Consider the following 14377-nt stretch of genomic DNA (forward strand, 5'->3'; position numbering starts at 1 on the left):
AACATCCTCATCCTCCTCGAACTGAGTGCAGCCTTTGATACCATAAGTCATAACATCCTGCTCACCAGACTCAAAGACCTCGGTATCAAAGGTACTGCACTCAGCTGGCTCCGCTCCTACCTTTCCAACATATCCCACTTCATCTCTCTCCATAACCACACCTCTGCCACAGTCACTCAAGGTGTTCCCCAAGGCTCCGTACTCGGCCCCCTCCTCTTCATCATCTACATCCTCCCCCTTGGTCAGATACTTCGCCACTTCAACCTGGACTTCCACTGTTACGCCGATGACACCCAGATCTACCTCAGCACCAAATCCCCCCACAATCCTCCCCTCTCCCACAACTCCTGTCTGTCAGCTATTAAAACCTGGATGCAACACAACTTCCTCAAACTCAAGCAATACAACAGAATTCCTCCTCTTAGGCTCCAAATCCACCCTCAGCAAAATCAATAACCCCACTCTCACCATCGACAGCACCATTGGCACCAACCTTGGTGTGATCTTTGACTCCACCCTCTCCCATGAGCCCCACATCCGTCATGTCATTAAAACCTCCTGCTTTCACCTCCGCAACATCGCCAAAATCAGACCCTCTCTCACACCCCCCGCTGCTGAAAGACTCATTCACACCTTCATCTCCTCCTGACTGGACTACTGCAACTCACTTCTTCTCGGCATCAGCTCTACCAACATCAACCGACTCCAACTGGTCCAGAACTCAGCCACCCGCCTCATCACTCGCTCCAAATCCTGGCACCACATCACTCCAGTCCTAAAACAACTCCACTGGCTTTCTATCTCCCACCGGATCACCTACAAAATCCTGGTCCTCACCTACAAAGCCCTCCACCATCTGGCACCCTCATACCTCACTGACCTCCTCTCCTCGTACCAACCCTCATGGTCCCTCAGATCCACCTCAGCCGGTCTCCTCTGTATCCAAAAGTCCAACCTCTGCAGTTTTGGGGACAGAGCATTCTCCAGGGCAGCTCCCAGGCCCTGGAACTCCCTCCCCCAAGAGATCCGCACCTCTGAGTCCCTCACCATCTTCCAGTCTCGCCTCAAGACCCATCTCTTCACCACTGCCTATCCGTAGCCCCACGCCCCTTCTCATCTGTGCCTGAATCGTTTAGTTTTCTTTTGCTTTGTTTGTCTTTATTATCTATACCTGCCCTGTAAAGCAACTTTGAGTTCGTGAAAAGCTATATAAATTAAATTTATTATTATTATTATCAAATTAAACTGTATCTTGATTGTACTTCTTCTCTGTGACTGTGGATCTGATGTCTCACTTTGGTATACTTTTACCAACACAGGTGAGCCGCAAAACCTCTGCTCAGCCATCTCAAAAAAAAAACAAAGCCAAAAAAGTGTCCCTGGACAGGAAGTGTTGGGAAGGGGTCCTAAAGAATAGAAATGCGGGAAGAGTGGTGGACTCTGTCCATATTGCAATAAGTAGAAATGCTCATATTTCATTAAGCAATATGATTTGTTTCGCTTTCATTAATATTGTGTGATAGGGCAAGGACCTCATTTTACAAAAATAAGTTTAATCTGTTAGTGAATGGATTAGAGGTAGGCATAGATGGGATCAGTGTAACATATGATTTTTATTTCTTTGTCATTTGCCTGACATGCATGGAATAGACTTTCTTTTTGACCAGGTGCTCATGTACATTTGTTTACATATACAACCTGCTACGTTGTAAAAAAAACCTTGCTTTAGTACCACACAGACAATATGCGTGTTACTGAAGTCTCTGTCTCTGCTAAAGGCAGATCACAGAATTCAGACCCAGACTCACTATTAAAGCCAGTCTTGCATGATTATGTAAGTAGATAACATGCTCCTACCTTGCACTACCACCCCTAGCATGTGAATATTGCATCTCACACTCATAGTGCCTTGCGCTGCGTTCATTTTAGAGAAAGTACATGACTGACGTGGCAAAATAACTCAGGACATGCGAGATAGCCATGCTGTGTGCAAAATATGTGTTTGTTAAAAGCAAGGCAATATTCCAGGTGTCCTATTTCAAAGCCACAAATTAAAAAAAGCATTTGAATTACTACAGGGGAGATAGTAATGTTGCATTAAAGAGTGGAAAGGATTCAACCATAACTACTGGAATAGGACCGAGACCAGGTTCTGTAGAGCGGCTGGCTATTTTATGTCCGTGGCATTCCCAAAGGAGTGTTTCTGTTTGTCCCCCAAGCTACATTTGCCGTGGGGAGAGGCTGAGCAGGCGGGGGAGGAGAGTGTTTAGATCAGGTGGATAGGTGGCCATAAAGAGGGAGTCCAGTCAAAATGTGTTTTTGTTATCATATTTTGTTTTAGTGTCCAATCCATATAATTATTTTTGAAGGGTGTCAGGACTTTTAGTGTTCCCTTTTGAAACCCAGATTGCTAACTACTAGACCACCAGCACCCAGCACAACATTACATGAATATTGGTTGTATAGAGCAGGGGTTCTCAAAACTGTTTGTGGCTAGGACCCTTTGTGTGGGAGAACAATTTCCAAGGACACCCTCATAATCAAAACAATTAAGCATATGCTTGCTACCATTTGTATACTTTGATGCCATTTCTATTCTCTGAAGTTGTGGCCGGGTTCACTATTCCGTGTTTTCTAGCTGGTGTGTAACTTGGTCTTTAGTTAACTTTGGATTTTGAATCACTTAATGATGTGGACTGACTCAAACATGTATTCACGTTCATCAGCTATCTTAATGGCAAATAAGCCAAGCTAAGCAGCAGGAAGAACGGTTCATCGTGACCTGAGTGAAGTGATTCAAGAGATTCACAACAGATTGACTTGATAGTCATAATCACAAAAAAGTTAAATGTTAATGTTTTAATTTATTAGTGCATTTATCTAGATCATTACATCGTCACTGATAAGCATTTCTTCTTTTCTCATTCAAAGCAAATCCATTTTGAGAACCACTGGTATAGAGTACATATGTAATGTTGTTTCTAAGGGGGAAAAGATGTTAAGGTTGATCATGTTAATTGTGTACCTGTATATTAAACAGTAGCACTCATGTATTTAATTAAAAAAAATTCAATAGGGTGGACAAATAATGCAGTGGGAATAACTAATGTTTGCTGTCTGCATTTATTTATTACAGGTGAAAAAACTAAGTGCATTGGGCTATGTCCCAATTTAATTTTTCGCCAAAAAGAATAAGGCCTCTGGAAAGTCGATGGCCGATGTGGTGACCCATCTGCCACCCACTGAGGATAACCTAAAAATTGTGGCCACCATGAGAAAGCCCTACAATTTTGTTTTGATCAAAGAAGGTAGGATTTGTGTAATTTAAGTCATGATGTTTCTTTTTGATGATGGAGAAATATCGAAAAATAACATATACATATAATATTGTAGGGAACTCCACGACGACACTGCCAGAGCCCCAGCATCAGGCCCAGTCAGAGCCCCAGCCTCAGACCCAGCCTGAGCCCCAGCATCAGGCCCAGCCAGAGCCCCAGTCTCAGGCCCAGCCCGAGCCCCAGCAACAGGCCCAGCCAGAGCCCCAGCATCAGGCCCAGTCCGAGCCCCAGCCTCAGTTCTTGGCCCAGCCCGAGCCCCAGCCTCAGGCGCTGGCCCTGGCCGAGTCCCAGCCTCAGGCCCAGGAAAAGGAGACATTTTATGTTTTAGATTTATACCCTGTCTCTGTCCCTGTGAAGGAAGAACATCCCCCACCCCCCCCAAAAAAATAAAAAATAAAGTGTAAGTGAATAATAATAGAATAATAGAAGATAGTCTTAGCACACTATGTATGAATTTCCCCTTTTTGTAATCATTATTCATAAAATCTTCAGGTGAATTTGAGTCTAGTCAATTAGTTAATAGTGAGTAATAGAGTTAATAGTGAGTAATTTTCAGTGGCCAGTCTGATACACACAGGAATTTGTCCTCGCACACATACCTTTCAGTACTGAACACACACTCTAGGAGTAGAGCAATGAGCAATACACACTTGAGGAGAGATGAATACACACACACACACACACACACACACACACACACACACACACACACACACACACACACACACACACACACACACATACATCAGTGGGACCCCAGGTAGCTTATTCCCCCACCTACCACTGGTCACAAGTCTGCTTCACTAACCTTTAGGCTAGGCAGTAGGATAATTAGGCTACATTTGGGCCATGAAATCTCTGAATTTGATGGCTAAAGGGCCGTTCACTCCAGAAACGATAACTATAACTATAACGATAACTATAACCATAACGATAAAAGCGTCCACACTGACCAACTTATAGGCAAAGTCTCTCCTTGTGTTAATTAATGTGATGGCTAAAATGTGATGGGTTCTGATTGGCTGTTAGCTTTTTATCATTCTCAAAATCGCTTTAAAAGTGAGCCCCAACGATATTGTTCTTCATGTCGTTATCGTTATAGTTTATGTGTACACGTCGTCATTCAGATTAACGAGAACAATATTTTTTTATAGTTATCGTTCTTGGTGTGAACGGCCCTTAATACATGTATTCTTTAGTTATTTAACTGTAGTTTTGTTGGCCGTTCTGACATTTTTCAAAGTTCAAGGACCATGGTTAATGTTTTTCCCCAGATTTTATGAAACTTAGTTGAGTTCATTTGTTAAAGTTTCATACAAATGCACAAGACTGCAGATTGTGTCACATTCCTCTACTTACTGTTTGATTTATGGTTAATTAATATTTTTGTTTTGTCATTTAAGGTTGTATGTAAATGTAGTAGGCAATGAATTTTCAAATATGACTCCATAACAGGAAGGAGGATAAATGAGGTAAGATATAGAAATATATTTTTGTCTGATTATCTCTCCATTGTCTCATCTGGCATTTCACATATCACAAAACACTGACCACACTGGCAAGTGGTTACCAACTTCAGTCTTCACCCCCACCACCTCAACCCCACCTTCCACCTCACTACATTTTTTTTGTCCACTGATTGAATAATGAATTCCATTTTAGATTAACTGCTGTGCTTTTACATTAGTTTTGTATTTTTAAACGGACTCTAGATAAGTCTTGAGTTGGAATAACACACATTTTCTGAGGCCATTTTTTAAAGCAGACGTCACAGGTCATCATTGCAATTGGTCCTTAACAATAAGGCAAAGCAAATGTAACAACACAGAGCCACTGTGGACTATATTATCATGACATAATTAGCCTTCAAAAGCTCAAATATTATTCATGGAAATTAAACAATACTGAATTAAATATTTTTTTAAATAATTCAAATATGAATTCAAATTACTTTCAAACATATTCAAATTCATATTCAACACAATGTGGTGATCCCGAAAAATGATAGGCTATGGCGAATCCCATGAGGTATATAATTTCTTGTTCCTTATCCATGTATTATATGCAAGGTTGGAATTTGATGACGGCCCAACTGAAGGCCAAGTGGCCTTGCCCCTAAAATTATGAAACCTGATTATATGTATGTGTCTTTCTGTAGGGGCAAGCAGAAGTAAGGGTGAAATGGTTACTGATATGGGGCAATATCTGGAAATGAGATGAAGACTTTAACAAATGCTGAGTACAATGAGTTCAGACTAATGCAGCTTTATTCACACAACAAACAAACAAACCTTCATGAAAGGGAGAACAGTTGACATGCACCAAATGTATATGCCAAGGTTTCCCTCCGAGAGAGGGAGATAACCCTGTGTACACACTCCTAAGAGCATGTACCCAACATGCATGTGTCTCAACAAACATCAAAATAACTCCTCCTTTATACTTGTTGTCCTCACACAATCCAGGCTATCTATTTCAGTGGAACAGTTCCTTTCAAACTACACCTTTTATGGCCAATGCTCCTAATACACATTCCAATCTATTCCTGTGGGTGAAGGTTGTCCCCAGACTAACCTTCTTGTGTAGTACACTACATACAAGATATAAAATACATTTGAAAACCTCAATGCTGAAATATCCAACCTATCAGTTACCTTGCTCTGCATGATAAGTACTGCTTTATATTGGTACACATACACATTGGTACACATATAGAAAATAGGGAAACACGACAGCAAATATGAAAACACGACAGCAAATATGAAAACACGACAACAAATATGAAAACACGACGGCAAATATGAAAACACGAAAACACAACAGCAAATATAAAACACAACAACAAATATGAAAACACAACAGCAAATAGGAAAATACGACAGCAAATATGAAAACAAGACAGCAAATATGAAAACAGGTAGGCAGGTGTGGATTAATGAACAGGCTTACCAGGACCAGAGGTCAAGAAGGTCCAGAAGCCTCCAAAAATCTTAAAACATAGTTTTCTATGGTTTCTAAAGGCTTTTTTAGAAGGCTTCCAAAGGCAAGGCACCTGAAACCCTGGTTGCTGCACTGCGGCTTCCCATTGACTTTGAATGTGTGTGTGCAAGTATACACTGGCCCCTGGATGGGTAAAAAGCAGAAGACAATAATAATAAAGGATGACATAACATCCATGCATTGGTTATTCATGAGTAACAATAAATATTTGACTCCTTTTCGACAATGACTCTATATGCTTAGTGCAACTGATCTCAGCTGATTCTGTCTATAATCGAGTGGAATGGAAATTTCTAAGTGACCCCAAACGTTTGAATGGCAGTATTGTATATTGAAATGAATTGACTTCTTAACAACATCTCACCCGTGCATATATGACCTGATCCACAATACAATTTGATGAGCATGACATGAAGAATCGTCATGACCAGATGATGAAAATAAATATTTGCATTTTTTGCAAAAACATTTCACATGGACTACAACTGAGCCACATTTACAAGCTTTGGGCTGTTTTTTTGTTTTGTTTTGTTTTTTACATTTGTTGGACCTCTATGTACCTTCACTGCACATGAGAAGCAGCTGAATAAGTCTTGTCAAGGATGCTTTCAGAAACCATCTGTAGCAGATGAGTTGATGCAAGGGTCCAAATTCAGAAAAATGGCTTTGTATGTTATAATAACCACTATAGTGACTACAATTAAGTCACATTTGCAAGTTTTGGGCCAGTTTTTGCATTTGTTGAACCTCTATGTACCTTCACTGCACATGAGAAGCAGCTGAATAAGTCCTGTCAAGGATGCTTTCAGAGACCATCTGTGGCAGGTGAGTTGATGCAAGAGTCCAAATTCAGAGAAAAATGGGTTTGTGTGTGTGGACACACAAATGGTTACATGGTTACACGTAAAACTTTCTGAAAACTCAGATTTGCCACAGCAGATGACATCAGTGGAATTATGTTTATTATAGCACAATACACATATTTACACGTGAACATATGGAGGTTTTAATGGTCTGACAATAACTTAAGAACTTCTATGTATCAGAATTAACAGCCAAATATGGCATCTGTAGTGTAGTTTCTGAGGATTTCTGCTACCTCAGACTTGCCACAGCAGGTGAGGTCAGTGAAATTGGCTTGATATCAGCACATTTGTGATTTGAGAACTTTTGTTTATTAATAGCTGTTATTTCATAACAGCACATAATAATACATGGGAAAATTAAGTACTCATAAAGATATTCCCTTTTTGAACCATGGCCCTTTAACTGTTCAAAAGATTCAAATTTAACATGAATTAGGACATGTCCCACCTTCCTGCAAACTTTTGTGCACATAGTTTTGGTCTACCATAAACAGAAGAGGACTATTGGAAAAACGGTTACTTAAATTAATTTCAGTTTGTATAACTACATTTATTTTTATTGTTGTAATCTCACATGTAGATATGATAATTACAATTATTCAAGCAAATCTCACTTGCAAATATAGGAAATCAAAACAAAAATGAGTTAATGCTCATTTCTCACTTTGAGAGCTCCTCAAACTCAACGAAACAGCCGACTGGATGTCTGAAAGGTACTCGGTCAGGAAAATTCAAGCAACTCTTGAACTAATTCAACGACATTTCCCTATTAAACATGCTTTATTTTCAATAGTCTAATAGTCATTGAAAGAAATCAGCAAGAATTCATCATGATCAAAGATGAGTTACTGTCATAACAAAATATGTTGATACATGACAGGGATAAAAATGATGTCAGTCTGTGTGGCAAAGCTTTCAGTTTGTTTATACTCCATAAACAAACTGAAAGCTTTGTAAGTACAAATAGCAGCAATTAGTCAGTGCAGCTTGCTTCACTTTCAAAGTTCATTACACTTGCTCTTCTTCAGCCATGATACAGCATCATATATTGCGTAAATGTAGAGGAGAAACACACAGTAAGTTGGTTAAAGTCATTAAAAAGGTAGGGTGTAGTCTTTCATGATACAAAAATGTTCGCAATCACAAGGGATACTGGATGATTAAACACTGAAGATTGATGATATTGACAACCCCCATGTTAACAGTACATTTCATTGTGTGTGGATAACACCCAGACGAGAATTTTTCATTTCAGAATGTTGTTCCCCACTCTGTGGTGAAGAGAAAAAGAAATGCAGTTCGAGATGCAGAGTTGAGCAGTTTATTAATTCTTCTAGTCACGACAGGATGTCAGGAGCAACGAAAGCAAAGTTCAGTCGTCTGACAGTTCAGTCACTGTCGTATCCATCCAAGTCATTCTGGAAATCCATACTGATTCCAGTCAAAACTTGAGCATAACAGTCTCTCGCATGCTTCATCATTCTGGTGACTGTTTGCTTCTTTTTCAAAGTTAAGCTGAGGAAACCCTTGATCCCTTCTTCATTTAGACCCCACAGCTCACCTTATGGGAGTAAAACAAAAAAGATAATGCCTACATTAGAATGTAGAAAAAAATTCTCAGAAAAAGAAATATTACAATGTACAGTATAGTATTTCAACATATTACTTAAATACGTACTTTTCAATGCCTCACTGGAAAGCTGGCATGACATCTCCTTGAGCGTGTCTGCACGAGTGGAGAGAGATTTCCAATGCTTTGCCATCTCGGAAAGAACAATCTTCCTCTCCTCCTCAAGTCTCCTTATTACCATCACAACATCAAACGCCTTCCTCTTGGTTTTCAAATCTACAGCGTCTGGGATACAGTTGTGGAACATAAGTCAATTGTAAGTATGATTATTTTTCAAAGAATTTCTGAGATCATCTGGGATAAGGCATAATTGGTTTTGTGCTACTATGAATCATACGAAATTGTCAACAGATTTGTGTACATACCACCATGTGAAAGTTGCCATGGCCAAACTGTCTCGTCAGAGAGAATGCTGTCAAAGACGATTCTTTCTGTATCTGGAACCATACTGTTGTATTTGTCAACAACAGAGCTAAGAATGGCCTTCTCCTCTCTGATTTTGCACCGAATCTGGGCCCGACCTTTGCTGCCATCGGTGTCTTTGTAAAGGCGCTGGGACCTTCTTTTAATGCTGGCCACCAGCACCTCCATTCTACTAGTCACAGCGTAAAGATCGGCTTTTTTTTGGGATGTTGTTGCTGAGAAGAAAAGAAATTTCACTTACATTTTCATGGCACTAACTGAAATGATCTAAGTCTCAATGTAACACAGAAGGCCACAGGGAAGTCATAAGGATTCTCCCTCTCTGCTTCCTTTTTTTTTTATAAAATAAAGCTCCTGGAGGAAGGACAGGTGAGCCTCAATAAGCATTTCATATTCCTTAGCATGTATAGGAAGTGTGTAACAGGGTACCAAAGAAAATGACAACATAGCCAAGATGGGATCCACTAACTGCGAGAAGTGTCCACTGTTGACTGTGCACCATTCAGGTACATTCAGGGCACTTTGTTTTGACATGATTTCCAGTGTGCATGCACTACATACTGAAATTAGGCATTTTAATTGCACAAGTACATGACCAAGAAAACAGTATATGTATGATTTGATTTTAAAAGTAATTCCTTGCAGAAGCATGTCTCCTATTATTCTGCAGAGCTGAGACATCGAAGTAATAGTATAACTCTCACCTTCTGCCCACTCCTTAATATCAGTGACCCAGCCCTCAACTTCAACCTGTGTCACTGCCAGTTGGATTCTCATGCTTTCCAGGTCCTGAAGTTGGCTTTCCAGGCCTTTTGTGGCTTCAAATAACAAAAGACGGAAACAAAAGAAGAAAAATGTTATCCCTACAAAAATATACAAAAGAAGGTATTTACAATATAAGAAATATTAAACTTTTATTAAACTTTTGCTGATTCCAGCGCATGGCCATCAGCGTAAGCATGTCTGTACGTCCTGCAAAAAAGAAAAAAATATACTACTCTGTGTTGTTCCTCACCTGCTACACTTTTCTTGTAACACTTTCAATCTAAATAGTGCAGTGTGTGGTTACCTCACCTGCATTGGACATGTGCTTTGTGGTCACAGCAATCCTAGAGAGGAAGGCGTTACACTGCTCAACCTCCTCCCCAAGTGTCAATCCGGCCCCTTGCTGGTAAGCTCCACTCCATTTAACCTATTAAAGAACGTACTTAAAAGCTGCCAACATACCTTTGCAGGTGTTCAGGGACAGTCACTGACATGGTAATGTTTTCTTACCTCACATTTAAAATCATGGGCTTTGGCATGAAACACTGACAGGAATGGCTTCATGCCAAGAAGGTGCTGGAGCTCGTATTGAAAACATGCATGGAGCGCCTCCAGGACACCAAAGCTTCCCTGATTGTCATCCTCTTCAAACTGCTGGTTAATCGAGAGCAAGAAAGAGACTGTCCGAGTATAACCATTAAGCTCAGAAAATAATCTTTCCAAAATGACAATGTCATGTCCCAAATTGTCAGTTTCCCTCACAATTCTCTGAACACACCGCAGTGTATCAGTGAAAAAGATAGCAATGTTTTCCTCATTACCATTTACTTCCACAAACAAAAACTGACCTTGAAAAAGAAATACCCCTGATATTGTTTTGTCCAACACGGTTTTTTTGTCCTTAAAGTTTCTGCTGCTTGATTTAAATGTTCCTTGTTCCTCTGAGTTGGTGCTAGCTGTACTTTCAAAGCAGCAAGCCCACCGGATAATGATAATTCAAAATGGCCCCTTTAGCCAATGAGGAAGTGAGAATTTAAATGGTCTTCCTGATTGATCAAACCAACTTCCTTTTCAACTATACTCTCTCACACACACTTCTATACTCTGTCACACACAAATATACAGTCACTCACACACAACTATACTTTCTCTCTCACATACCCAACTATATGCTCTCTCACACACTACTACACCCTCTCATACATACAGGTAAAAGGAGTATAATAGTGAGTGTGTATGAGTATAGTGGTGTATATGCAAGATTATGATAGTATGTGTAAGACCAAGTATGAATTATTTCCTAGGCGGCCCCTCATAGATGTCCTCAGGCCTGGACTCTTGTTGATTGTGGGAAATTTCAAGCAGATATGACAATGTCCACTGTACAGCCACTTTCTCGTTCATCACTGAACACTCAAAATGGCCGCCCCGCCCACACCTTTTGATGAATGAATCCTGAAAAGTTTCGAGCCAATTGGACAACGTACACTCAAGTTACACCAACTTCCTGTTTGGATGGCGAAACGCACAAAATGGCCGCCTCACCACGGTCATGCCCTATGATGAAAAGTTTTTCTTTCAATAACTTTTCAACTTTAACGTCTTAAGATGGCACAGACCAAATTTGAAGTTGATCGGATGAAATCTCTAGGAGGAGTTCGTTAAAGTATGACGCGGAAATGGCCAAAATCCCACTCATTTCAAACTTTCAATTCCAAATGGATTTGGAACACAACAGTTCTTTGGTCCCTCTGTTCCTGTGGGGTTTAGGGTATGGCTCCAATTACCTTTTTTGTACGTCTTGATATGCTTCATATGTGTAACACGTTGCAGCTGTATGATTAAGTCATCTTAAATCTACTGTACATTACCTATTGAAACCAATAAATGTCTTATTATTTAATAAACTGCCCTACAACACGGTCTTCTAGTCTCAAACTGATATAAATTAGCTAAACAGTCAAAATGCCTTGTATTTCTCACTCCGTAACTTATTGTTCATCATTCACAAACCCCAGTGCATGCAAGCGCGCTCACACACACACACACACACACACACACACACACACACACACAATTTGGGAGTTCTTCATTTATTCTTTTAATTATTGGTCTAACCAAGGTTTTTATACATCTCAAATCTAAATAACATATGTTTTTAGCATCCCCCTGCGCTAAAATGCACATGGATGACGTCATGGACGGGAGTGCTGGCTGCTTCACCCACATGAATATTATTTTTTTTTTTCAAAATTTTTCAAATTTGTGTCATCCGCATAACTACGGTAACTTATTTTGTTGTTTTCCATATTCTGAGCCAGTGGAAGAATGTAGATGTTGAACAGAAGAGGCCCCAGAACGGAGCCTTGGGGAACTCCGCACGTCATATTTGTATGCTCAGATGCATAATTACCTATAGATCCAAAATAATCCCTATTCTTTAAGTAGGATTCAAACCAATTTAGTACTGAGACAGAAAGGCCAACCCAGTTTTCCAATCGGTCTAGTAATATGTCATGGTCGACCGTGTCAAATGCAGCACAGAGATCAAGTAATACTAAGACTGAAGTTTTGCCACTATTTGTGTTTAAGTGGATGTCATTAAAGACTTCAACAAGAGCTGTTTCAGTGCTGTGGTGTAGTCGAAAACCCGACTGGAAGGCATCAAAACTGTTGTTTAGTGACTTAAAAATGGAAGGTTTGATATCGGCCTATAGTTGCTCATTAGTGACGTGTCTAGATTGTTCTTTTTTAAGAGTGGCTTGATGACTGCAGTTTTCAGGGCCTGTGGGAAGATACCTGAAAGAAGAGACGTGTTTACAATCTTTAGAAGATCTCAAGCCAAACAATTTGAAACATTTTTGAAAACACCCGTTGGTAGAATATCAAGGCAACAGGAGGAGGTTTTCAGATGTTGTATAATGTCCTCCAGGTTTTTATGGATGATCATATGAAATTGTGTCATATTGGAATTTGTTTTGCCTGGACACTGTGACAACACATCCTGTACTTGATATGGAGGCACTGACTGTTTGTCTAATTTTCAGAATTTTGTCTTTGAAGAAGATGGCAAATTCATTGCAGGTCTTGGTGGATAAAAGTTCAGATGCTACTGGTACTGGAGGGTTTGTTAACCTATCGACAGTAGCAACCAAAGCATGTGAATTATTATTATTTCTGGCGATAATGTCAGAGAAGAAGGACCACCTTGCATTCCTCAGTTCCAAATTATAAATGCGAAGTCTCTCATTATAGGTGTTATAATGAAACTGGAGATTAGTTTTTCGCCAGCTGCGTTCAGCTTTTCGACACTCTCTTTTTTCTGTTTTACCAGCATGACATTTCTCCATGGAGATCTTTTCTTACCAGAGACAGCTTTGACCTTAATGGGAGCAATGGCATCAATAACATTTGTAATTTTAGAATTTAAATTATCTACAAGCTCAGTGACTGCGACCCCAGAGAGGGCGGGTGTGGAGAAGAAAGGCTGAATGAATGTTTCACTGGTGTTTTCAGTGATATACCCTTTTCTGATTACCTTTGTTTGGACACTTTTGTGCACAGAGATAGTGCCGTTAAAGAAAACACAGGAATGATCAGAGAGAGGAACATCAGTCACCACAACCTTGGAAATGTTCAGACCCTTGGAGATAATCAAGTCCAGAGTGTGCCCCTTATTGTGTGTGGGCTCCATCACATGCTGAGTCAGTCCATAGTTCTCAAAAACACAACAGTTCTTTTGTCCCTCTGTCCTGGGGGTTGTCAACATGAGTGTTAAAATCACCAGCAATAATTACACAGTCAAAGTTAATACAGATTATAGACAGCAGTTCAGTAAAGTCATTGAAGAAGGTTGCACAGTATTTAATTGGCCTGTAGATATTTAGAAATATAGCTCGAAGGGAGGACCTTAGCTGAAGAGCCACATTCAAAAGAAACAAAATTTCCATAATTGCGTACATTGGAATGAGTCATTAAACAAAATGGCGACTCCACCTCCTTTCTTATTCACTATATTCTCACTCATAATACTGAAGTTAGGGGGAGCTGACTTGACCAGGTTTCAGTTAAAAACATAAAATCAAGATTGTGCTTAATAATAAAATCATTGATTAAAAATGATTTTACTGCCAAAGACCTGACGTGTGTTAAAATAATTATCTTTCCATAGCCCTCCTGTTTCTTTGGAGTCTTGTTGGTGCTAATTAGCCGTGTGTTAGCATGCTTTTGACCATTGTTTTGGGTCCATGGTAAAGTGGTGTCATTCCCACATGGTCCGTTCACTTCCACGTTTACTTCTAACTGGTGAATTTTGAATTCCAGAACTGCAATCTTCTGAAGGACTTTGTAGTAGT

General features: G+C 39.9%; 1 protein-coding gene across 1 annotated transcript; it reads right to left on the reverse strand.

The window, feature by feature from the left end:
- Positions 1 to 7885: 7885 nt before the first annotated feature.
- Positions 7886 to 10949, reverse strand: LOC144521600 (uncharacterized). Its single transcript, XM_078256155.1, has 6 exons — positions 10533 to 10949; positions 10332 to 10449; positions 9962 to 10075; positions 9200 to 9472; positions 8883 to 9059; positions 7886 to 8765 (listed from the first exon to the last, which is right to left on the reverse strand). The coding sequence occupies exons 1-6, from the start codon at positions 10584 to 10586 to the stop codon at positions 8593 to 8595; spliced, it is 909 nt and encodes a 302-aa protein (XP_078112281.1). The 5' UTR covers positions 10587 to 10949; the 3' UTR covers positions 7886 to 8592.
- Positions 10950 to 14377: the final 3428 nt, after the last annotated feature.

This window comes from Sander vitreus, chromosome 8 (assembly GCF_031162955.1).
Source record: "Sander vitreus isolate 19-12246 chromosome 8, sanVit1, whole genome shotgun sequence".
In the NCBI taxonomy this organism is placed as follows: Eukaryota; Metazoa; Chordata; class Actinopteri; order Perciformes; family Percidae; genus Sander; species Sander vitreus.

Bases quoted from the DNA above. Each gene is read 5' to 3' on its own strand.
- LOC144521600 (XM_078256155.1), bottom strand. From the start codon at position 10,586: ATGAAGCCATTCCTGTCAGTGTTTCATGCCAAAGCCCATGATTTTAAA. The intron at 10,450-10,532 runs GTAAGAAAACAT...GTTCTTTAATAG, and splicing joins CCCATGATTTTAAATGTGAG to GTTAAATGGAGTGGAGCTTA. The intron at 8,766-8,882 runs GTACGTATTTAA...TACTCCCATAAG, and splicing joins TTCCAGTGAGGCATTGAAAA to GTGAGCTGTGGGGTCTAAAT.